Source organism: Falco rusticolus, chromosome 3 (assembly GCF_015220075.1).
Source record: "Falco rusticolus isolate bFalRus1 chromosome 3, bFalRus1.pri, whole genome shotgun sequence".
NCBI classification, from domain to species: domain Eukaryota; kingdom Metazoa; phylum Chordata; class Aves; order Falconiformes; family Falconidae; genus Falco; species Falco rusticolus.
In genome coordinates, this window is record NC_051189.1 from 70,666,208 (window position 1) to 70,689,653 (window position 23,446).

The window sequence follows — 23,446 nt, forward strand, 5'->3', positions numbered from 1 at the left end:
GGAACACAGATGCGTGAGTAGAAATGCTGGGTTTTGCACCGCACAAATTTGAGTTTGTCCAGTTCAATAACATCTTTGTACACCTATATACCCCTGCTCCAATCAACAGAAAAGACTAGTTTCTTCTTTTCGTTTCAGGAAGCCAGCTGTGGACCAGGGCCCTGGATCAGGTGCAAGCTGAGCTTCAAAACTGGCTCATCTGTGCAGTGACCACAGGAGTTCAGACAAGCAGCAGCCTTCTACACAGCCCAGACTCCCCAGACAAATAAAAGACAATCATAACTCATGGTTTGCTAAACATCTGCGCTTGGCAGTAATTTTTTAAATATAAAGGTGAGGTATTTATCCTTGTACTCTGGGAAACAACAACAGGTTTCATACCATGATGTCCTTGATAATCTGTTGCACCAGAAATTCATTTGTGATCATATGGCTCCTGAGCTGACCATGCTGCATTAGTAAGCGAAGCAACTGAGCAACAACAGGCAGTTCTTCCTGACAGATCCTGCTCACTTGCAGACTCTGCAGCATCAGTCTCAGTAATCGTGGCAGGAGTGCTAATGCAGAAATACACGATCCCCACAGCATATCCCTGAGAGGAAAAGAGAACAAAACCTGAAACTATCGAGGACACTTACTACAAATACGCTTCTGTGATCTAGGCTCACAGCTAGATCTAAAAGGAAAATGTGCCTCTCTGGACTCAGTCATGCCAACTGCCTTCACCACAACTGGTGCCAAAGCAGAAAATTTGTACCAGAATATGCTAAACTTGGAAATACTCTAAAATTCTGTACAGCACTGGAAAAAAAATTCAGGTCCTGGAGCTACAAACGTTGCTGAAGCTCTTACACAGTGTAATTTCTGCTTTATGCAGCTGGGGAGAGGTTTTAGTTTCCACTCGTTCAGGTACAACTGAATCTCTATTTAAGACTCAAAAGAAATCAAACAATGGAATCGGCTTTTTTGTGATATGCAAGCCATTAAATACAAATAAGCGAAGGATGACTCCAGCTTTAAAAACACATCTTAAATTGTAAGTAAGCTTTGAGCAACTTCCCTGTGTATGGAGCAGAGGGAAAAACTGAAGTTTAAACCATTTAAAGACATTTCTGTTATACAGGCAAATAAATTTCTTTAAGTCTGGTATTTGTAGCCTTTTGGGGGTTTTTTAAGTCAGAGGTTTTTGCAGTCTGTGAGATGGTGCCTGAGAAGTTTTGTTAAAGCTGAAATGCCAAGTCAGTTAAGAGTATAAGCATACACATACAAATCCTGTGCATGTTGCTTTTCAATATATATCTAATGAAACCAAAGGCTAAAGCTAAAGATTAAGGTGCACATGTATATACCTTCCTTAAGTCAGGATGGTTCTGATGTCTAACTAGAACAATTCCAGGTTAAACCTTCTTCAGTTATTGTTTTAAATAATTCTAGCTAACTTTGCGGCTGGTTTTCTTAAACCCCAATAGTGTTTTGAAGTAAAAGACAGCAAAACAAATTGGGGGTGGGGTCTATCCCTCCAGTTTACATCTCTAAATACTTATGGGTATAAAGGCAGAGACAATTAACATAGTAAGAAAAGCAGCATTACCTTTTCTGTACATGTTCTGCATCCTCTTTGTCTAAAGTTAGCAGGAAGTAGAGAAGACTGTAACAACAAGAGGCTAAGAACTTGTGCAGGTTTTCACTTAGGATGCAAGCTTGATCCAAGAGCTTATTTATGGCACATAGAACAGATCCAGCTGTGCTATCAGGTATTACAACCAATCCAACCTGTATTAAAACAAAAAAACCCCCAAGTTCACCACTTCATACACAAGGGGTTTTTGCCGGTACGCAAGCCTGCCTAGAGCTGAATGAATATCTTTCATACCATGACAGACATTCCTGTGTTTCTGAAATCCCTCTTTGCCTAAGCAATCGCCACCCATACCAACCGAAGGTTAAACTGGCATCTTCATTCCATCCCCTCTAAATAAACATCTCAAATGTATTTTAAAACACCACCGCTGCTTTAATCGAGCCTTGCTCTGAAAGATGGTACAGGCACTAACAAAGGTTTTTGGGACAGAACAGCCCTTCTGTGTCTTGAAACGGGAGTGAGCAGTGACTGAGGTAAAAGGAAACTGATTGGATCATCATCAGGGTGAATCTCAGAAATCCAACAGGAATGAGAGCATTATAAGCCGACCTAAATTAAAGCTGATGAAATATATGGTGGGCACCTGCTGGGGTGATAGATACTTTTCTGTTGTTAACAACGAACGTCATCTTGAGTACGGATTTTATAGGCATGATAAATAATTCAGAAAAAAATTATTCTTTTGGGTAGAGGCAGTGAATTCAAAAGCAGCTTAAATTTTGAAGCGCTATCAAGTAACTAGCCTAGATTTTTGTCCTGTGAAGTCATAAAAAAATTTCATGCATTGCTAATGTGGCACCATTCATCTTATTAAAAAAACTAATTTAAGGAGTTTTAGAGTAGCCCAATTTACTCACCTGCTAGTACGTTGTTTTAAGCTGACAGAGGCAGTTGGTTCACTTAACAAGGTCAAATGTTTCTTTTAGAAATGTTTAGAAAAGGATCAATAAAGTACAAGCTACAGAAACGTGGAATGTATCATTGGTATCATTACTCATGAGAGGTAAAAGATACAGAACAATGATGGGTTCAAACTTCTAAATACTTCCAATTTAAGACATCAGGTGTATTTCAAGACCACGAGTGCAGATCACTGTCCCACGCTGACCCTGCCTGCACCAGCCAATTGCAGAGAGAGGAGGAGGAGGAGGAGGAGGATGGCATTCTCATGTGACAGAATATGGACTGCAGCATCACCAAGATGCTGCTGAATACTACAGAACATTGAGGCACTTAATAATGAAAACTAATAATGAAGTTCCTGACCAACCACAGACAGGAAATAACGACTGTGAACCAGACAGATGTCTGCATATAAAGAAGCATCCTGAAGACCAAATGAGCCAATGCTGCTGATGAAACGTGCCAGGCGGCCAGTCTGGAAGATGATGTGAAGGCAGACATTTCAATTTACACAGATCCCATAGATGAGTCTGCTCAAGCAAGTTCCCATATAGGACACTGCCTACACAGTGCCTTTCTTCCCTGTCAGGTGTCAGCATCCAGCTGGAGATCATGGGCAGCAGTCTAATCAAAATCCACTTAACCGTTTGCTCTCAAAGGGACGGTGTAGCAGAATGCATAGGCTGATCTAAAAGTTGCGATTTAAGTCAACACCCACCCCCAAAACCCCAGACAACAGTTACAGGTAAGCCGCTCCCCACGGAAGCTTTGGTCTAGTCATTTTTCAGTAGGGCTCCATACAGAGAACTGCAGACACCCGTTAGATTGCAGAACCATCTCGACAGGAGGACAGACAGATCCTCCCTCTTGGCAGGCAGCATCACAGGCAACTGCAAATCCCTTAAAATTCTGTTGCCCAGCTCTGCTTTGTCATCCTCATCCTCAGCTCGGGGAGTGTTCAGGATTGGAAAGAGACAACAGACTGTAAAACTCATCTGAAGGTGCGAGCTGCTCTTTCGCAAAGCAAAGCAAACCAAACCAAGAAGCCCTTCATTTACTCTGTCCTGGCTTGAAAACAAGCTGAACTATTCACAAATGGGAACAAAAAATACCAACAGTTACTGGATATTTTTCAGAACTCCACTAATCTTGTTGAAAAATTTTGCAAATGCTGAAATTACACATGAAATAATGGAATAAGTGTATTTGAGGGTTAATGAGACTGTTAGAAAAATCTTACCACAAGAAGTTAACCTAGAAGACAAAAATGGTACTTACCAGATATTTACAGATGCCAGTCTGGAGAATGTCGAAACACTGACTCTGTGAAGGTATAGTGGACAAGCTGTGACAGATCATCTGTTTTAATAAAACAAAGTTATATTTAAGTACTGCAAATGCAACCAGCAATCATTCACTGTATAGTCAGACTTTGTTGACAAACCTAAATTCAAAGTACATATGGGGACACATAGCAGCTTTATTTCAAAGTACTGATTCTTTACGGTGTGTAAGAGCAACACCGTCAACATAAACTGTTCAGCTTTTAAAGATAAGACAGCCTACACCATTAGTTTTCCGGGTAGTGGCTTTATTATTTTACCTGTGTGATACGAGGTAGAAGGCTAAAAATATTCCATCCAGCTACAGCACCACACTGAGCCTCCACAAGCCCTTTCTTAGAGCTGAAGAATTTCAGAAAACAACTTCACAAATAACTTTATCAAGCTTGAAACAGAGGTATCACAGTGAAACAGGACAGAAAAATAATATAACAAGAAAGTAGCAAAGATCTGTTTCCAGCTTATTTTCCTCTACCCTGCCAAAAACATAATATTCAAAGATGAAACACAATGGAATACTACAAGGGGAAATCTTGTTTTATGAGCTGCCCAAAACTTCCTGGTGCTTATATAATCAGGCAGTAGCCAACTGTATTATCTGCCCAGAGACACAATGGAAAGAGTGGAGAGAGGTTAAAAAAAAAAAAAAAAAAAAACCAAAAAAACCAACAACCCCAAAACAAACCAACCAAAAAGCCACCAAACACCACCACCACTCCCCAACAAAACGCCCCACACTGAAGACTCAGGTTCTTAATTTTTAGTAAAAAAAACCATATGGGTGAGAAAAGGGAGGGGAAGAGTTCAGCAAAACCCCATGAAATGCTATATGGCTCCTTGATAGGATAAAAGAAACCAGAAAACAAAGATGGAAGTACCAATACCTGAGGAATTAAACACTCTGTCTGTGCTTAAGGGAACCAGAAAGAGAGCAGCAAGATCAGACATTTGAGGGAGGGAAGAACTGAAGTCCCTCAGTTTCACAAATATCTTGACTAAGCAAAAAGCCGTTCCGGTAAGACACCTTGCTGGCTGAAGAAAGGGCTAAAGAAAACTTTCACAGAGTGATCTGACTTGAGGGATTAAACTCTGTAATAGTGTCTCGGGTTTGAGACTTCAGTTGAATCAGGGCAGGTCAAGACACCCAAACGAGATAATGACAAAACAGAACACATCACCCGTGTTGTGTCAATAGCCCACAACATTTCCAGCTGGAGAGGGACTCCAAAGAAAGGAAAGGTTGGGAAAAGAACCGTTAGCTCAAGGACCCGAGGTATGAAAACTCGATCCTAAGCAATGTGGGTGCCAGCGGTGGTTTAATCGGCAACGGCCAAGCAGTATCATTTGAGGTGATGGAAAGGTGTGCTCAGCTTTTTTTGAAATGACATGCCACGTGCGCTTTTAGCTCTGCTTAAGCCAGCCAAATTCACAAGAGCCTTAGCACATCCTCTTGATGGAACGTGATACTGTCAGGACATTGCTCATGTTAATCGGTATTACAGGTGTAACTGTGCAAGTATTTCATTTGACTAGCAGGACTATTTAAAAGATAATTTTACAGACACTCTTGGAATACCCTTATTTTTGATACTGTGTGCTTATTTAATAATGAAATAATAATGTTGGAACTGTGTGCTCCGTCCTAGATATGGTAGTACTTCTGTACACTGCAATTTGAAAGTGATAAAATAGTAAGCACTCTGGAATATTCCCAAGAAACGCACTCAAAACGTCTGCGTATTAGCAGTGTCAAGGAATAAAGTCAAGCCAAGACAGAGTTACTACTGGGGATTGTCATGACAAGGACAAACTCTGACGCCAATCTGACCTAGTATTTTAATGAGTAGCACTTACACAAAAGGTAAAGCTACATTGATGAAATCTGTCAGCTGACAGCTCAAGGTTGAGGAACCTGCCAAGACAGGAGGATTGCACTAACCTATAGAAAAGATCGTATGGGTTTGATGAATAACATACAGAAAAACCTCAAGTGAAATGAAAGTGGTGGGTCATTCCCTTAGAGACTAATAAAACGCTTCTGCACGCAGTTAGGAGTTTTAGCAGTTGGAAATTAAAATTCTGTGCATTACTACCGGCCACAAGGTGGTTGTGATAAAACCATGGCACAGGCAAATATCATTTTAAGATATAAAAATAAAGATAATCACAATAGAAGTAATCAGAGTACTGACTGTCTGTTGAATGCTATTCCGTAAGACCCTACTTAGACTATTTCTGACATAGTGTGCAAAACAGGAGTTACTCATTTTCAAGAAAGGTAAATTCAAACTGAATGGGCATAGATACTGTGCAAACTGTGCAAAGAATAGATACCCTGTCTTACAGGTGGCATTGGAAAGAACTTAACCTGCCCAAGCTGGCAAAACGATACCCCAGAAGGGTTTTAATCGTCACCTACAAATACAACAAAGAGGTGAAAACCACAGGAAAACAAATACAAACAAACAGCACTAAAAATAATGATGACCATAGCTGGCTGGGAATGCAGATGAGATTGATATTAGGAAGGATTACCATGAAAGGGGAAAATGCAGGAGACATTTGTTGCTCACAGGACAGAGCTTAGGAAGTTTACAAACGGCGCACCCCACATGCTTGGGAGCACGTGACACCAGACACGAGATGCTAGAGAGATCCCTTTTAATTCAATACATATCTACGAGAGGTCAACAAACTAAAGACGCTGAAGGCAAATCCACCAGGTCCACCCAGCAAACTAAGGCTTCATTATTAATAAAACCGTTACTAATATTTTACTCTTAGGACTACATCACTAGAATAGACCAGTCCACTGAGGTTCTCCCCAAGATGACAAGTTGTAGGAGCACTTCCTAACAGGTACAATTCACCAACACTTCAGACTCTTCCAGAACTGGCAAGGAAAATAGGCGTCATGCCACTGAAAGGCAGCACACTTGCTTAGAAGGGTCGCAGTGAAGTGCATTGGCAAGTTAGTTTTTCAACCTTTTACATCCTTCTGATCCTCAAAATAGCACAACCATTCCCTATATGCAGTTCTGTCTTCCTGCGGTTAAGTGGGAGTGGCAATCCTTTTCAATTCCATAAATTAAATCCTGCTTGAAATGGCTTTCATAACAAATGCCTGTTATAAAAAGTGAAACTGAAACATTATTAGACATGGAAATGAAAAGCAAAGAAAACTTAATTATCACATGAAAATTAGTATTTTTCCTGACAATTTGTTTTCCTTAGGCAAGGGTTTGCATGATGTTTGATTTCCATAATAAAATGTCACAGCTGATTCATTATTTTACATTTGATCAGCATTTATCACGTTTTTGGCACATTCATAAGTTGATTTTGGACCGAAGCCAAAGTGGTTTTGTTTCAGAGTATTACTGAAGCGAATGGACGGAGAACAAGCATTTCTGATCGTAGTGAGTTTTTTTATCTTTGAGACAAGTATTTTATAACAGATTTGGTTTGGGGGGGGGGGGGGTTTGCTGTTGTTTCGTTTTTTTCTTCTTCCTTTTTAATTTTGTTTGAATGTCCACTTCTTAAATAAATAAAACCAAAGAAAAGCATTCTCTTAAATATGGGGATTATCTGTTGGCATTACGCAGCAAATACTACAGGCTCCATAATCCACTGGCAGTTTTTCAAAGCAAACCCTACTGATCAGGCGAGTGCAGCTCTCCATCACACTCACGAGCCACACAACAACAGCAGGTTCCCTACTAGCGCTTCAGGAAATTGTTACTACACGGGCCTCCTTGCCTGCCATACTCAAGACATACTTCCAACAGCAGCCAGCTAAAATGAAGCGGAGGAGGGGGCAGCCCAGAAGCACTTTTTGGGCTAACACCAGAGTATTATTTTACTTCGGTCTTCAAATGGGTAAGTTAAAAGGACTCTCCCTGCTGACAGCCAACCTAGCTGCCGCCTCTTAATCCAATCTGAAACAGGCTTTTCATAGCTCTAATACACAACCAGAGGGATCCATCAGTTTATGTTGCTTATCTGTTAGGATGCTCTCAACTCCAGAAGGCAGAGCTGCGATGACCCCAGGAAGCCAAGACTCAATCTCAGCCCTCACGGCAACAGGAACACGCACAAAAGGTGAACTGAGAGCTATAATTCGTTCATTATTTAACTGTTCCCACTTCCTAAATCACACAACGCTTCCCTAACGTGACAGAATCCAGACTCAGCGTGCCTCAAGGCAAGTATTTTATCAGTAACTCTCCAGGGAAAATCTACGTATTATTTCAAGCTTAATAATGTTGCAAAGTACTCTTTTTTCAAAGAAAAATACTCACCTGCCTCTGAAGACACACACAAGCGTGAGGCACAGAGAGGAACCAAGCAAACAGGAAAGCTAACAGGTCAAGTATTTTAGCAAGCCACTCTGTGGAGTCAGACCAAAGACAGTTCAGACTCCAAGAGAAGTGGTTTTATTTAAAAAGAAAGTTGGCATACACCAGACACTATATCCTAATGTGAACTTTCAAATGTATTTTTCGATTCACACTGACATCCACCTCAAACATGGGTAGCTAAAATGTAACAGGCTGCTCTGCAGTCAATTCCCAAGCCCTTGTGAAATGACTGTTTGGAGCAGGACTCTATCCAGCGTAACCTGTTACTGTAGAGCACAGAAAACGAGAAGTTTTCAGGTGATGGGGCAGGCAATGAAGCTTGTCGTCTGAAGCCTGGCCAGCTTCCCCTGAAGCACCCTAGCTTATCAGACAGTGTATTCCCTTGACAGGTGCTGCTTCTCTTTCTGAAATAAATTGATTTGACAGGGCAATATTAACAGTGCCCTGAGTTGTTGAGAAAGCTGCGTACAACAAGAGATCTTTGTTCATCTGCCTTGGTTAAGCTCACAGGGGCGGATGTGAAAGGTATTCCTGATTCAGTGACTCCAGAAAAGAAAGAAAAAAACCCACAACACAAAAAACCTCACGCACAATCACAATAAAACAAAACAAAACCCTAGGTTAAAAAAAGAAAAAGCAAGAATGGAGCCTGAAGGAGAACATTACATTGGTGGGCAAGGAGGGGGGGGACACCTACTATGTGGTTAATTTTACATTCAGGCTATCAGTGCAGGAATACAGAAATTTAAGAATTACAAATGCTTAAGAACATGCATTGTGTCCCACACCTTGATAAGAGTACGTATTTCCAAAGACTTAGAAGGATTATGAAACACAGTTAATGTCCAATTTCTGGCTCAGGAACAGGCTAACTACAACATACAAATTCATTCATCTTGCATCTGTTGAACCACGGTGATTGCCTGTCTGCAGACTCCTTGGCTGAGGGACACAGTCTAACGTTAAACCTACATTTAAAAGCCAACTAAACCAAGCGGAGGTATCTTGGTTTGCCACGGGACACAAATACATGAGTGGCAATCACCCCTGCTCACCTCCTGTCCAACAATTTGATCACGTGTTTAAATCTGGAAACCAGCAAGACTGATGCCAGGAGGCAGAGAACTACAGGCAAGAGACAATCCTATTTTCTCACCGACAGGCATACCTGAAAACATTACTCTTTTGTCTGCAAAACCAGGTTGTGTGCTCAACAACTAATATGCTATCCAGGAGTAGATGAAGCCGTACCTGAAAATGGCACATGTCTGTTTCTCTTCTCAGAGCCATCTTTCTAACAAAATTCAAAGAAAGGACATCACAAAATAGCTTTGCTACCCAAGGAGCTTTTGTTTCATCCTTGCAGCTACAAAACGTTACCATGGCCGATTCCTCCTCCTCACGGATGCCTCCTCGTCAGACCACTTGCAGGATGGTCAAAGGAACATCTGATGTGCAAGCCCCCAAATTCACCTGCCTGCCCCCCTTCCCCGTACCCAAACAAAAGGGCTTGAAACCACAGAAAACCGTACACTTGGGAAGCTAGCTCTTGCCACACCAAGCCGGGTTTTTTGAGCAACTTTAGTTTAGGTCTCACAAGCCAGGGTGTGAATATATGGTGTAACACACAGTAACTGTACAGGTGTTAATTCACATTAGTTACACGCAGTAACACATGAGCTCCCAGCTGTAAGATGTTGCAAGATACACTGGAACTACATGATGCAGGTAGAATTGAGCACTGGCCTGAAGATCAAGTTAAAGTTTTTTGGGAGTTTGTGTTTTGGTTAAATTAGGGTTTTTTTGGTTTGTGTTAGTTGTTTGGGGTTTTTTTGGCTTTCTGTTTGTCTGTGGGTTTGGGATTTTTTTTTGTGTTTGTGGGGTTTTGAAAGTTTTATGTCTTAAGAAAATTATGGAAGAGGGCTTTGAAAAAGAGCTTTATTCATTTTAGGAAGCATTACATTTATTTCTATGGTTTCTCTTTTGTTTCTTTGGAATTTGCATTACTTTTCAAGAAAAAACATTGTTTTCATTTCTAAACATTAAACTTGGATACAACATAGTTTTACAAAACACTAATGGGCTTACACAGAATTTTTTAAATTCTCCTTAAAGAGGGTAAAAATTATAGCGTATTTCTCATTCAGAACGGATGCTTTACCCCCAGCTGCTTTTTCTGTCCAATGTAACTCTAAACTGAAAATCTCAATAAAGACAAATTGAAATCTTACAGGAACCTCAACTCAAAATCTATATTTTAAAAATAGTGTGGGTTTTTTGAGTGTTAATCTCTGCTTGAAGTTAAACTGCAGTGCTACAACACCACCTTTTACTTCTCAGGACAAACATCCTTGCAGGACTTTTCATTTACATGCATTGACTTGTTACCTTTATTGATTTCTTGTAATTTTTCATAGCATGTCAGTGCTGATACAGCCTTCCTAACTATTTCACTTGTAAGACTTCTCCGTTTTCGACACAGATTAGTATATCCCATTGCATGCATCCTAATGGTTTTGACTTCAAGACTGCTTTTAAAATCAGCTGACCTTCCCTAGATTGCTCTTAAATGTTTTAAACATTTCGGTGAGTATTTTATTTCTTCAAGCCAGCCAGGTGCTCGGTGTAACTCTAGAATCTCGACTTCGAGCAGAACCTTTTGCTTTCCTCCTCCACAATATTCAAGTGTCACAAACACCAAATATTACTACAGAAATTATCATGTATACACGGTTGCCTCATTAAGCTGTTCATTTCTGTTGGCACCATTTCATTCAATACTGGCAGAGCGATTCAATTACAGGGGAGTGAACAGTATTACCGACAAACACTATAGGCACAGTCAGAATGAGTGAAGAGTGAAGCCTCTTCCCTAAGGCTGCAACATTTATCCTAGAGCCCCATCTATTTTGGCTACAGGGCATGATTTTAAATAATTGGCTTTAATAAGGTAGAAGTCATTTTAAGCAGAAGTTGCTCCAGAAAAGGAACAAAGGTCTCCGCGTTTAATATATCTTTTAGACAAAATATGAAGATTAACCTTTACAGCTACACAAAATTGTATTTAAAGGGACACTTGTCTTAAGCATTGCTCCTTAAGTGAAAATCAGCATTACCTAAAAACTTATAAACAACAACATGGCTTCAGATTTCCACTATACCGATTACCACTCTCTCGACCAAAAAAAAAAAAAAAAAAAAAAAAAAAAAGTTACAAACAGTACCCATCTCAAAACAGCTTTTTTTATAAACCATTTAAAACCACTAATTCCTATCAGAAGTGCATTTGTTTGGCTTTTTCACCAATTACAGTTAGCTACGTGCTGCCAAGTGCACTGGTTATATTAACACTCCAAAAGTCCAAACTGCCATTTGAAAATGCCTCAAGTTACTCTTTTCCTTTACACAATTTGCTCTTTCTCCAGAAGGACACCTTTTCTTCCTCCACATATCTGGCCTGCAGACATCACACAATAAATTCCCTGTTACAGTTCATTACCATTAGAAATACACAGCACTCGCTGCACAGTACAGCTAGCTAGCGACAAAGCTGGGACTGCCTTCCCCTGGATTTGAAAACAAAGTCGAGCAGCAAGCAGTGAAGCCAACAAGCCATGGCCTCCTCCAGGTTTGTGCCTGGGACCCCTCCTTCCTTGCCTTCCCATTTCTTCAGCACTGTAACCCCAGCTGCTCCTGCCTCACAACCCCCCGACACCCCCACGGGCCAAGCCACAGCACGTGCTGAGCCTGGTCCAGGGTGATGCGTGCGCAGGCTGGCTAGCTGGCTGCTGCCAAGCGGGATGCAGATTCAGTTATAAACTGCCTTGTGCTAATCTAGAGCATTTTCTCTTCCACCTGCTTATTTTCATAAAACTTATGGGCAACTAGTATTTGCAACTTTATACTTTTAGCAGAGCACCAAAACCTAGCCGATGGTTTAGACAAAACTAGTGGTGGAAGAAAGAGGAAGATGGGTGGACTAAGAAAAATAAGAATCTAATCACTAGTCTCATGCATTCATAGGAAATCAGGCTGTCAAATTCTACTTCCATCAGTTCCTTATTTATTTTCATCCACAACGTTCTCCCGTTACAAGGAAACCCTGAGTTCCAACTACACAATGAGAACGCCTTTAAATGAACAATTCTTAACATAAAGTAGAGGTGTGAATGCTGCCTGCTCTGCAGCCAACGGAGGGCTGTTCTCAGTTACTAGGTATTTTAAATTACTACAAGTATTTTGCTTAACATTTCAGCACCACCATAAACTTCCTTTTCCAGCAAGGGAAAGCATGAAAGATTCAACATTCAGAAACTGTGCCGTTCTACTCAGTTCCACAAAAGCATGACCAATTCAAGCCATTTTCTGTAGCACTTCTTTATTAAAATAGTTTTCTGTCACAGCTAAAAATATTTTGATTCTGAAATTGTGTCACGCCTTAAACTACATCTGCTTGGAGGAAAGTGGTCTCCATACCTGCCTGGCTCAAACTCAATGCACATAAAGCCATCATATCACACTGTCTTTCAAGACATCCTAGAAGAGCCTCATGATTTGCTGGGAGTTTTCTTCTCCCCAGAGGCTGCAGCTCTGGGTTTTGAGGGTTTTTGCTGCCGTTTGGTTTATTTTCTTTTGAGAGGAAAGTAGTTTGTTCAATACTTGGTGGAAACTATTTGCTCCACAAAAAGCGTTCCTCTGCAACTTTTGGCAAATTGTGAACTGAAAGGCTTTTCCACCAAGCCAGGATTCTCTTGTAAATGTTTTTCCTTCTTGTTATTTGATGATGGTCCAGTTTCCAAAGCCCAAAGTTTTTATGGACTAAAATCCCCAGCATGTTTTCTTTACAAATTGAACAAGAAATAGAATATGGGTCAACAGGTTTGAGGTTGAAGAATTGTTACTCAACAAGGAAAAGAGGAAAAAAAACCTCTAAAACTTACTGAACACAGCAGTGCATTAGATATTTAAACACAGAGCAAGCAGTCATCTAAAAAGCCTAACATCTGATTTTTTTAAAGTATAACTTCAACATAGTTTTGTTTATATATGACTTACCGTATCGACAATTGCATCTGAGATCAAAACCGGCCAAGCGAGAAATGAACGGAATCCTGTGATTCATAAAAGGAAGTGGTTGCCCTAATAGCGGTCTCTTCTCTTTGTAAAAAAGAGATTTGGAACACAGTGCACCCCAGAGACCATTACCACCAGATCAGAGGCAAAAGGGAAGAATATCTTAATTTTCCTCACATAAGAAAGCAAGCTACTGAAGAGGTGCCCCTAGTTCTCTGTCCACAAATTTAATGGGAAAAAAAACACCATAGCAATTTTCAGGGGAAGACCCCGAATAGCACTGCAATACCAACTAGTCCTTCTGGCAAGCATTTAACAGGAACAGTCTGACTTGCAGATCATACATTAACTGTAACCACCCACCAAATAAACTAAAATATCCTGATACTGGGAATCTCATTATGGTCTAAAATAAAAATTAATAATAACAAGATTTATTGATGGTGAAACAAAAGTTCTGGTTTTTTAAGAGGAGACATTTTCAAAGAATCACAGAATCACTGAAGCTGGAAGGGATCCCCTCGAGTTCCTCTAGTCCCATACTCCTGCTCAAGCAGGGTCAGCCACAGCAAGTCGCCCAGCACTGCACCAGCCTGGTTTTGAGTAGATGGGAACCAAAATGTCTCTAGGCTAATCATTCCAGTGTTTAACCACCCTCACTGTGAAAAAGTTCTCTTCTGTTTAGATGGAACTTCGCATGTTTTAATTTGTGCCCTCTTGTCCTGTCACTGTGTACTACTGAAAAGAGTCAGGCTCCACCGTCTTTGTTCATCACTCTTCACGGCGATTTCTGATGTGTGGGATTTTTGTTCCTATTCTTCCTTTCATAACTTAGTTTCCAGAACTGCCACATAACTGAGGAAGTAGTGCAATGCTCCACAGGATGTCCAGATCTTCTTTCATTACTAACCAAGGATATCCAGCTCTTTGCTTCATGATTGCCATCCACTTCTGAGAACCTGAGAGCGCACCTTGTATCTTTCCCAAGAAAAAGTATTTTTAACAAAAGCACGTCTCGAGGTTCTGAAAATACTGACTTTCCTTGATGGCACCGAAATACTGAAAACACTGGTAGAAGTAAATCAAACTTGCAACCAGGAACCGAAGGCACAAACAAGCTATTGTCAAATCAAACAACTTCACTGTCCCTAAGTGACAACAGTCCTACTGTGTAGTTCCTCAAGCAACTTTGACAGATTTGTGGAAGAGACGCAGAAAGAGGAAGACGACACAAGAGACAGCATTTTCAGAAACAGATGAAGTATAAATAAATCTTTCAGATGCTGTATGGGACTACGCTAACTCTTTGAGAAACAAGTAATCCCTCTGGTGCATTCTGAGGAAGAGTTCTGTACGGGACAGGGACAGGGACAGGGACAGAAAGCATTCTAGTCTTTCCGTACTGGAGAATGTATTGAAAGTGAGAAAGATATTGGTGAGAAATGCTTCATTACTGCTCAGAAGAGGCAAAAAAACAAATTGGAAAAAGTTTAGTTGTTCCACAGGCCAGCTGACTGAAGGCAGGACATCTTTAGATGTGTGTTAGTCACGGCACCAAACAACAACTTGTACTTGAAATACTTTTCAATACGTGATGGCACACGTTCAATATACGCCTCAGACTATCATTAGTTTCAACAGATTATCACTTGAACTTCATGAATTAGAGAAAAATCTACTGTACTGCTTTCTTGAACCAAAAAGATCGCCACGAAATCCCAGAAGAAATCATACAACTAAAACTTCTGTTACACTCTTCTTTCTGTATTCATGACAGAGATTTCATAAATACTGTCAAATTGGCATGTCATTAAAACGTGATGTCACACCTTAAAGTGGTTTCTGGTGAGCTAAGCAATAAAATGAGTTGAGCCAGAATGAAGACTAACGCACCTGTTCTGAACAGAATCTGTTGCCTCAGATCTCTTTAGAACCAACAATAAAATTAAGTTTTCAGCTCTTACGATCTTACAAGCTGGAACTGAGTTCACAGTCAAGTTTGATTACAAACAAAGTACCAAACAAAGTTTGATCACAGTAAATTTTGATTAAATAAGCATCAGAAGTTATTCTAAATATTCACCAATGCCAATTTAGTACTACTTCCAAATTAAAATCTCATGCAATGCAAGTGTTTTTTAGGTAACAGTGGATTTTACTCTCAAAGAAAATGCTTCATAATTAGTATTTCTACAATTAATTTATTTTTGAAAGCTAAAAAACATTGCTGGTCTTAATCTTGTTACTGTAAGAATTTTCCACCAAGGCTTCTACCCGTTTTTTCCACAAGTATTGTTTTGCATACTACATGTCTGAACATTCAAGTTTTAAAACAGCTTCCTTCAAAATATTATCTGATGACTGTAGAAAAACATTGGCTGTTTGACAGCTATTACATTTTTCATTCTTTTTTCAACTCATCTCACAACAAGATTTAGGCATCTGCGGAAAAGGGATGGAAAGCACTCGGAGTTTGTATGCTGTCATTTAGAATTAGTGTTGATGTATTACCTCTGTCACAGCCCAGTGGTGTAAAAACTGGTCCAGATCAGTTAGGTAAAGACGGACAGGTGAAAGCTGTGTCTGGCTAATGTGTGGTTTTCCTCTAATGCCCTGGAGACTAGTCAACTCCTCTCTTGAAAACCCTAGAGAAAAAGAAGCAGTACAACAGCATCACAAAACAAGCCAAGCACTGTTCTACTTCAACAGCATTATTGACAAACACTGTCTTTTAGATTATGTCTGCGTAACATTTTTTTGTTAAAAGCTCTTGCTTGGTATTTTAAATTAAGTGTATCAAAATACAAATTCTGACTTCTGAAAGAAAACAAAAATATTTGAAAAATCAAGGGCATACCCATTTAAGTTATAAAGTGGTATAAAAACAGTAAAAGGCCAATGTTATGCTGCCATTATCAACATATGTATCTTTAAAAAATTTTTCTAGAAAGCAGGTATAATGCAAGACAGTTCACTGTGTGTTTAAAATAACTCAGAAACCTTCTAATATAACCTCAGGGTTTTAAAAATAATAATGATAATAAAAAAAAAAATCTTTTGGCTAATTATTTCTAGCCAAGTATTAGTTGGTTTAGTATAATGGGACTACTGTACCAAAACAGTCACTTCGGTTTTGCTTTTGTTTTCTGGGTTATCGGTACAGCTCTCTTCACTTTTTCATCAAAAAGAGGTAATTTTTGAAAACAAGATAGTTTAATATTATGGCAGACTGAGATGATGAAGAAAGGACACTTTCTTTTTACCACAGCACAACTTAGTAGAAGATATTTCTTCGTAATACTATGCCATTTTAACCACTGTAATTTCCCAAAGTTGCATCACCACACAATACAATTATTTAGGTATCTGAGTAAGAATATAGTAGCAGAAGGAATTCTGCTCACATGCTGACCTTGGGCAGCTCACTTCAACATACTTTATTTTATTTTGATGGAATGTTTTTAATAGTGTAAGCACGTCCACAGGAAATCCCAGAGGCACTCATTTGTATTGTTATGAGCCAATAAAAGGCATTTACTTAAATCTAGAAAAAAAAATAATCTTGTTCATGTCATATGCTGAATTTAGGTTTTCCCCATACTTTTCAAAGAAAGTGGCTAGCATGAAGAAAACAGTATGCAAATATTCCAGCCCAAATGGCAAAGTTATAAAAACAGGGTGTCAAAAACCAGATCAAGAGGAAAAAAAAAAGGGTACCTTCTATCAAAAACATGTAACAAGATTAGAATTACTTTCAGGAAGTACTTACTACACCATTTATTCTAAATTAAATCCAGTAATTGACTATCAAACCAGATTTCATCTTGTTAATTCTGAATTATGACATGCACATGGATTACCTATAAGGGTTGAAAACAAGAAGCTGAAATAGTCCACATCATTCACTGAATTATCCTGCACTTGGCACTTCCAGCCTGCAAAGGATGATCTACACAAAACCAATAGCAGATAGTTTATTAAAAACCATGCAAGTAAAAATTCACAACCTACCTGCACAATGTACAGTCAATTAGCATGATTAAATTGTTAATTTTAGCATTCCTGTTTCTAACTGCTCCTGTTAGAATAGCACTTTAAATAGCTTCAAAACCAGAACTTGCTCTTTACAAGGCAGGTAATATTGAGCTTTGTACCCCTACACAGGCCTAGGTTGTTAAGTTGATTAAATGACCAAGATAACAACTTTTCATAAATACCGGTATAACCTTTAATATAGTGACGACAGCCAACATACAATAAATTAGATTAGTTTTATTCCCTTTATTTGGTAAAAGTCATTATATTACAAAGCTGGGCTGCATTTTTCATTACATCAACTACTTTGAATACAGCTCTTTACATGAATGATAGATCCCAATTTAAAAGCAGTCTCAGCGTCTATTTTAGAGTAGCTAAAGCTATTAAACACAGAACTAAATTAAAACTTGCTTAGAGATTTAGAACACAAAAAGAGCAGTATGCAAAGGCAGGAGCAAACCTGTTATCAAAGCTGCCTGATGCTTCCCTTTTTAGGGGCGATCTGAAGGAAGTAGAGCACCAGCCTACTTTTGTTTCTCAAATTAGAAGCCGTATGTGCTTGTGGAAAGTCAGAGCAAACAGACACCACTGACCAGCTAAGGGTAGTGTCTTGCCCATGAATCACTGCAGAACCAGGAGAAAGCCAGGGGCTGGGAACAAGTACATCTCACGCACGCTTTCCTCAAAAGGCTATAAGCTCAGCCCTACATCACTTTGAATACACATTTTGCATACGTTTACTTCGATGCTGCTCTTGGCACTTGCACTGTGGACTATGGATCTTTGCTGTAACAGACTGCACTTTCTGCTCTTAGCATCTTGCAAGTTTTCAGAGCTTCTGAATGCAATTTTCCATTCAGCGTCCGCAAAAACGACCGCTAGAATATGCACGGGGCTGGTGCTACTCAAAAACAAAGGGGAAAAAAACACCCGAACACCAGAATTTCTATAAAGAAAAAAATTCAGGATTTAATCAGGCTACCACATAGGACAGCTATAGGAGAAAAAAATAAGAAAAAAACCCACAGGTAGGCAAGAGAGAACAAAGAAAGGCTTTATTAAATAAAGCTCCTACTTCACTTTGTATCCTTAATGACAGAACCTTATTTCCAGGCATACTTGAGGCCACGTAGTGACCCTGAGGTGTTGGCGCTTTGGCATGGTCCCTTCTAGTTCCCAGGCCTTCAGTCCTCCTCTGAGGCCTGGCTCGCTGCTTCCTATCCTCAGCCTGTGGTTTCTCCATCCCTCTCATTGGTAAGGCTGACACTTGGCTGACACCACTGAGCTCTCCAAAGACAAACCCCTTGGCCGTGGCTAGTAGCCTTCTCCCAGGAGAAGGGAGAATTTCTTCTCTCCTTGCAAGGAGGTCTCAGTCCAATTCACTAGAGCATCACAGAGATTCACACACGTAGTCAACTGAGGTTGCAACACGTCTTGCTGATTATTTCCCTAAACAAGGTGCATATTCACACCAGAATTACATCTATAAACCAGGAGAGACAATGCAGCTTGCGTCCTGCTCAGCATAGGGGAAGAAGCTGCCTGAATCCAATGCAGAGGGATCATGAGTCAGACGTGAGGCCACTCATTACACCAAAATAAGCACTGGGGAACATGAAGAGAGACTCAGGAAAATTTAGGACTTAACGGAGACAGAAATTCAAATTATGATGCAATCACTGGCCAAAACGGTGGGAAAGCATGAGGTTGGAAGAGATATATCAGATGACAAGCTGCAACAGGAATCATCAAAATGTGAAAATAAAAAAAATCTTGGGCAGGAAGACAGAAATTATGGGAAGAACTTTGATAAATCTGAATTTAAGGAGTAGGGGGCTTGCATGACAAAGCTATCGGAATCTGGTTTAAAATAATAAAATGTAAAACTATTTTTCCATGCAACAGTTAGCAGATGTGTCAAATTCTTCATAATGGGACCAGTGGATGCAATAATTTTACATGAACCCCGAAGAGACTAAACAAAAACTCAGATTTACTGCTGGCTGCCAAACACACAAACTGCAATAGGTTCAGGAGATCCCTGGACAAGAAAAAATGATTCTGAAACTTACTGCTAAACATCTGGAAATCTTTCAAATACTGCAGCAGGATTTTTTTTCTACCCACATTCGACTATCCGTACACACACAAAACGGGACAAACGTTTTAAGCATCCTACCAGCATGCCAGGCTAAGTGCCACTGACTAGATGTAAGAGGAAGCGGAGAGAAGAGCTGCTGTTCCACCCTGGGAACATGGAAGCAGTGTAAGACACAAACCCTTGACAGAGCTATTAAATGGTTTTAAGACTCATCTACAAGCAGACCTACACCGACACACGGGCACACAACCGAGATCCCCACCTCCAGCTGCAGTTTACTTTTTAAAAAAAGGCTTAATGTTAAAAGAGCATTAAGGTTAAAAATAAGCTAGCATTCAGTTTAGAAAGTGACAGAGAAAGTTGCTTACAGTCTTCAGCTTGGCTTCTTTGTGGATGTGCCTTAAGAGTATGGTAATATTGTATGCCACGCTTTCTCTAAAAAAATCTATGCCTTGTTCAAATCATGGATGAATGGATTGATCAGGACTATGCAATGAAGAATAACACAGCCTGACCGGTTCCTGCCTTATTTATTGCATCATCTGTAATGTGCACAGTGTATGAGGCATGAGATGGTTAAAAATAGTATAAGAAAGGATTAGCTCACAAATTGAGGTAAAGAAACAGGTTCTAAAACCTGTTTTAATATAATACCTAAGTATTATACTGGATTCACCCCTATTTGTATTGCAGAGGTTCTGTGAAATGCTAGATAAATACTTTTTAAAACTAAGAGGACAGGAAGTCAGTGGAAACATTTCTCCCAAGTATCATCAGATGAGGTATTAATTTACTTTTAGAATAGAAAAAAACCGCACATTCATAGCGGAGGTTTCCCTCAACCCTTCTTTCTGCTAGTTATCACTAGCCCCGCAAAAGTTCAACAGCGAGTAAAAGACTAAAATAAAAGGGCAGTAACAGCTGCGGAGTGATACAGCATCATGTGTCTTACTGAGCAGCACATAGACCCATCCAACCTCCACAGGTCCACTTGCACTTACAGTGAAACTAAGTCAGTCCTTTCCTTTCAAGAGAGAAATTGCTAAATATTCTGAAAAATCAGTGCCCAAATGTTTCATGCTGAATTCCCGAAGTCAGTTCTATGCACTTCTGTCTACACCTTTTCCTTGTCTAAGTTCCTCATCTGTAGGTTGGAAAAAGTATCCCTCCTCACATCCTACAGTTGTGAAAATACTTAAGCACAACACAGAATTCCATGGGTGGGGGGAATCACTTTGTTTTCCAAGTGGGACATAATACAGTAGACAAGACATGGTGTCTTTTACTGAAACAACAGGGACAAAGCAAAACATTAAGTAAACACTCCTCTAATGAGCACGATGCACTCGATACAGAACACAGGATGGGAAAATAACATGAGATCATGTAATCAAAGACTAGACAACATATACGTCACAACAAATTAAGACAAGGACCAATGTCTTTGCAATATTACAAATACAAGCAGAACAGCACTGCAGCACACAGGTTTGTTTAAATACAAGTCTAACCAGTTGTTGATGCCTCAATTATCTTAGAACACAAATGTCTACAATGTAGCTAAAGCTGCTTAATTTTGAGGTTCGTGTTAAAGGAAATAGAAATAAGATAAGGAAAACAGAATTTTAAAGAAATAATTCTAGAACAGATGTTGCTATACTACATTACAAACCATTTCAAAAATCTTGATTTAATGTATTAAAACTACCGCGGATTATAAAGAACAATGTGCACTTTTAAAATAAGTTTTCAAGATGCCTGTAACTACATGTTAGACATTTAACTAAAATTTTAAAAATCCAATTTATAGGTGGAAGAGTAGTAATAAGCATATTCTAACCTCCCTTTTATAGAACAAATTTTTACTGACAATGGGAACCTGTTCTCAAATTGCATATATGTGAGACCCCTCCAGTCAGGTAGTCCAAACCTACATTAACTATGATGAATACGTGTTGTAATTTCCATAAGGTTACCTGCTCTCCATGAGAACCTCTCTACTGAGGTTTAGAATTCCACCTTTAGGTAACCTGCTCTGTATATGAAATGGCATTAAAAGAAAAGCTGAATATAATTAACTTAAAAATCACTGCTTCTCTTGCCATTAGCATAGCAAATATTTTCCAGTCACAGCAGCTATGCAATGCATTCCTTTCATCACTTCCTGCTAACTTTTCTTTTAACTCCAGACAGACCTCACTACTTCTGTTCACACTGTTGTTACTTTCAGGTTGGGCTGTATCACACAGTTGCAAAACAAACAATTGCTGTTTGTGCACAAGTGGTTAGTTCTCAACTACAGACTATTAACTTTGTGCTTCCTGACCTAAACTAGCTACCAACTGATTTCTGGTTCAGGTTTAAAGCATTGGTTTTGACTTAGGTAGTCATAAGGAGTCTTTGAGTAATTTAGAGGTGTGTGGTAGAACAACCCTGGCAAACCTTACTGTAGCCATTTTAGAAATTGTCCTTTCACTTGTCCTCCTGTAAAACACACCGCTCAAACTCAGACAGCAACACACCTATCAAAGCACTGCAATTTTTGCTTAGAATTTGGATTGGGTTTTTGATTACCTTGTTGTTGTTGAGCAATAAAACTGAAAAAAAAAAAAAAGCGTAATGAATCTCAAAACCCCCTGAGTTCAGTCTTCTAGTATTTTTAAAGTAAAACAACAAAAAGCAAACGCAAGATTCACAGTTCCCCTGAGGCACTGATACCATCATCCTTTTGTTCTTAAATATGAGGGTTACAGAACTCAAGAAATGTAAGATCAAGGGTCTGGGTTTTCTGTTCAGGAAACTAAAATCCAATTCTCTCACCAGCCAGGGAAGTGCTTCCAGCACCATAACAGAAAACATTCTAGCACAGGGTGTTCCTGAAGCTTTACAGAATTATTTCAACATTTGCAAGAGAATATCATCAGAAACCTAACTTAACTTAGACTATGGTAGGTGATCCCATTTTAAATTCATTTTATCAACCATTCATCACAGATTTAAAGCAAGGCCTCCCACAATTGTTTCTTTAATTCTAGGTTATAACACCATTCTAAACAGAGCTTCCCCTCCATTTCTTCCACTGATACTTCTGTTCCATACAGAACACGTAAATATTCATAGGCACAGCCACCAGCTGATTCAATCATTTCCCAAAAAGAACCTAACTGCACTCCAGGCCTCAACTCAGTGGAAATTTAATAAAATCAATACCATTTATTTATATATTATTAAATTAAGTACACCTCCTCAAAATTGTTCAATGACTAAGTCACTGTGTTAGGAAATCGGAAATTAACCTCCCCTTCAGATGAAGTCAGCAAACCCAGATTTTCTGTATCCTCAGAAAGTGCTTTAACCACTGAGACACTGATAATAAACTGTCCTTCAAACACACCAGGAGCAGAAAACTTCCCAAGATCCTGTACACCCAGCAGACAACCAGTGCATGAGAGCAGCGCTCAGGAAAGATAAGGTTCTAGGACAGGAACCAGAGGAATTCTGCCCATCTGTGATCATCAAACCGTGCTGCTTTCCATCCCAGAACAACTCTTCAGTAAGACCTGTTGTAACTTCAAGCAGCTGCACAACATGTTACGGAGCCCGAGAAAACAGAAGGGTATTACCAGGATGAGATGGCATTTACAATGCAAAGGAGCTGCAAGGGAAGGCAAGGATGAACTGAACTACTGGCAGCTGTGAGCAACCTGCCATCTGAGAAGTTACCCAACACCTACACGTTGTGGAGTGGCAAATATGGTGATGTGTTTGCATTTGTTTAGTTTGGTTTTTAAAAATAAGTTCCACGTAACTGAGGTCTGTAACTTTAACGCCTGCACTAAGCAAATTAACACACACTATGGTAGATAAAATTAGCTGAGACATGAATACATATGTCATGCTTGGAAAAAAGACAGAATGGTTTCTGAAAAAAAGCGCATTTTTGCCATACATATTAAGGGGTAGGTGCACATGAACATGGAAGAGC

The 23,446-nt window shown here is 39.6% G+C and overlaps 1 protein-coding gene across 5 annotated transcripts in view; it reads right to left on the reverse strand.

Annotated features, from left to right (window-relative positions):
• Positions 1 to 23,446, reverse strand: part of TEX10 (testis expressed 10) — a 59,645-nt gene that overhangs the window by 768 nt on the left and 35,431 nt on the right. For all 5 annotated transcript variants that reach the window (XM_037382268.1, XM_037382269.1, XM_037382267.1 and 2 more), the window contains 5 exons: positions 17,183 to 17,271; positions 15,834 to 15,967; positions 3,824 to 3,904; positions 1,592 to 1,773; positions 382 to 592 (listed from right to left, as the gene is read on the reverse strand). In XM_037382268.1, coding sequence (XP_037238165.1) covers positions 382 to 592; positions 1,592 to 1,773; positions 3,824 to 3,904; positions 15,834 to 15,967; positions 17,183 to 17,271 — 697 coding nt within the window. The remainder of the gene's footprint in view (positions 1 to 381; positions 593 to 1,591; positions 1,774 to 3,823; positions 3,905 to 15,833; positions 15,968 to 17,182; positions 17,272 to 23,446) is intronic.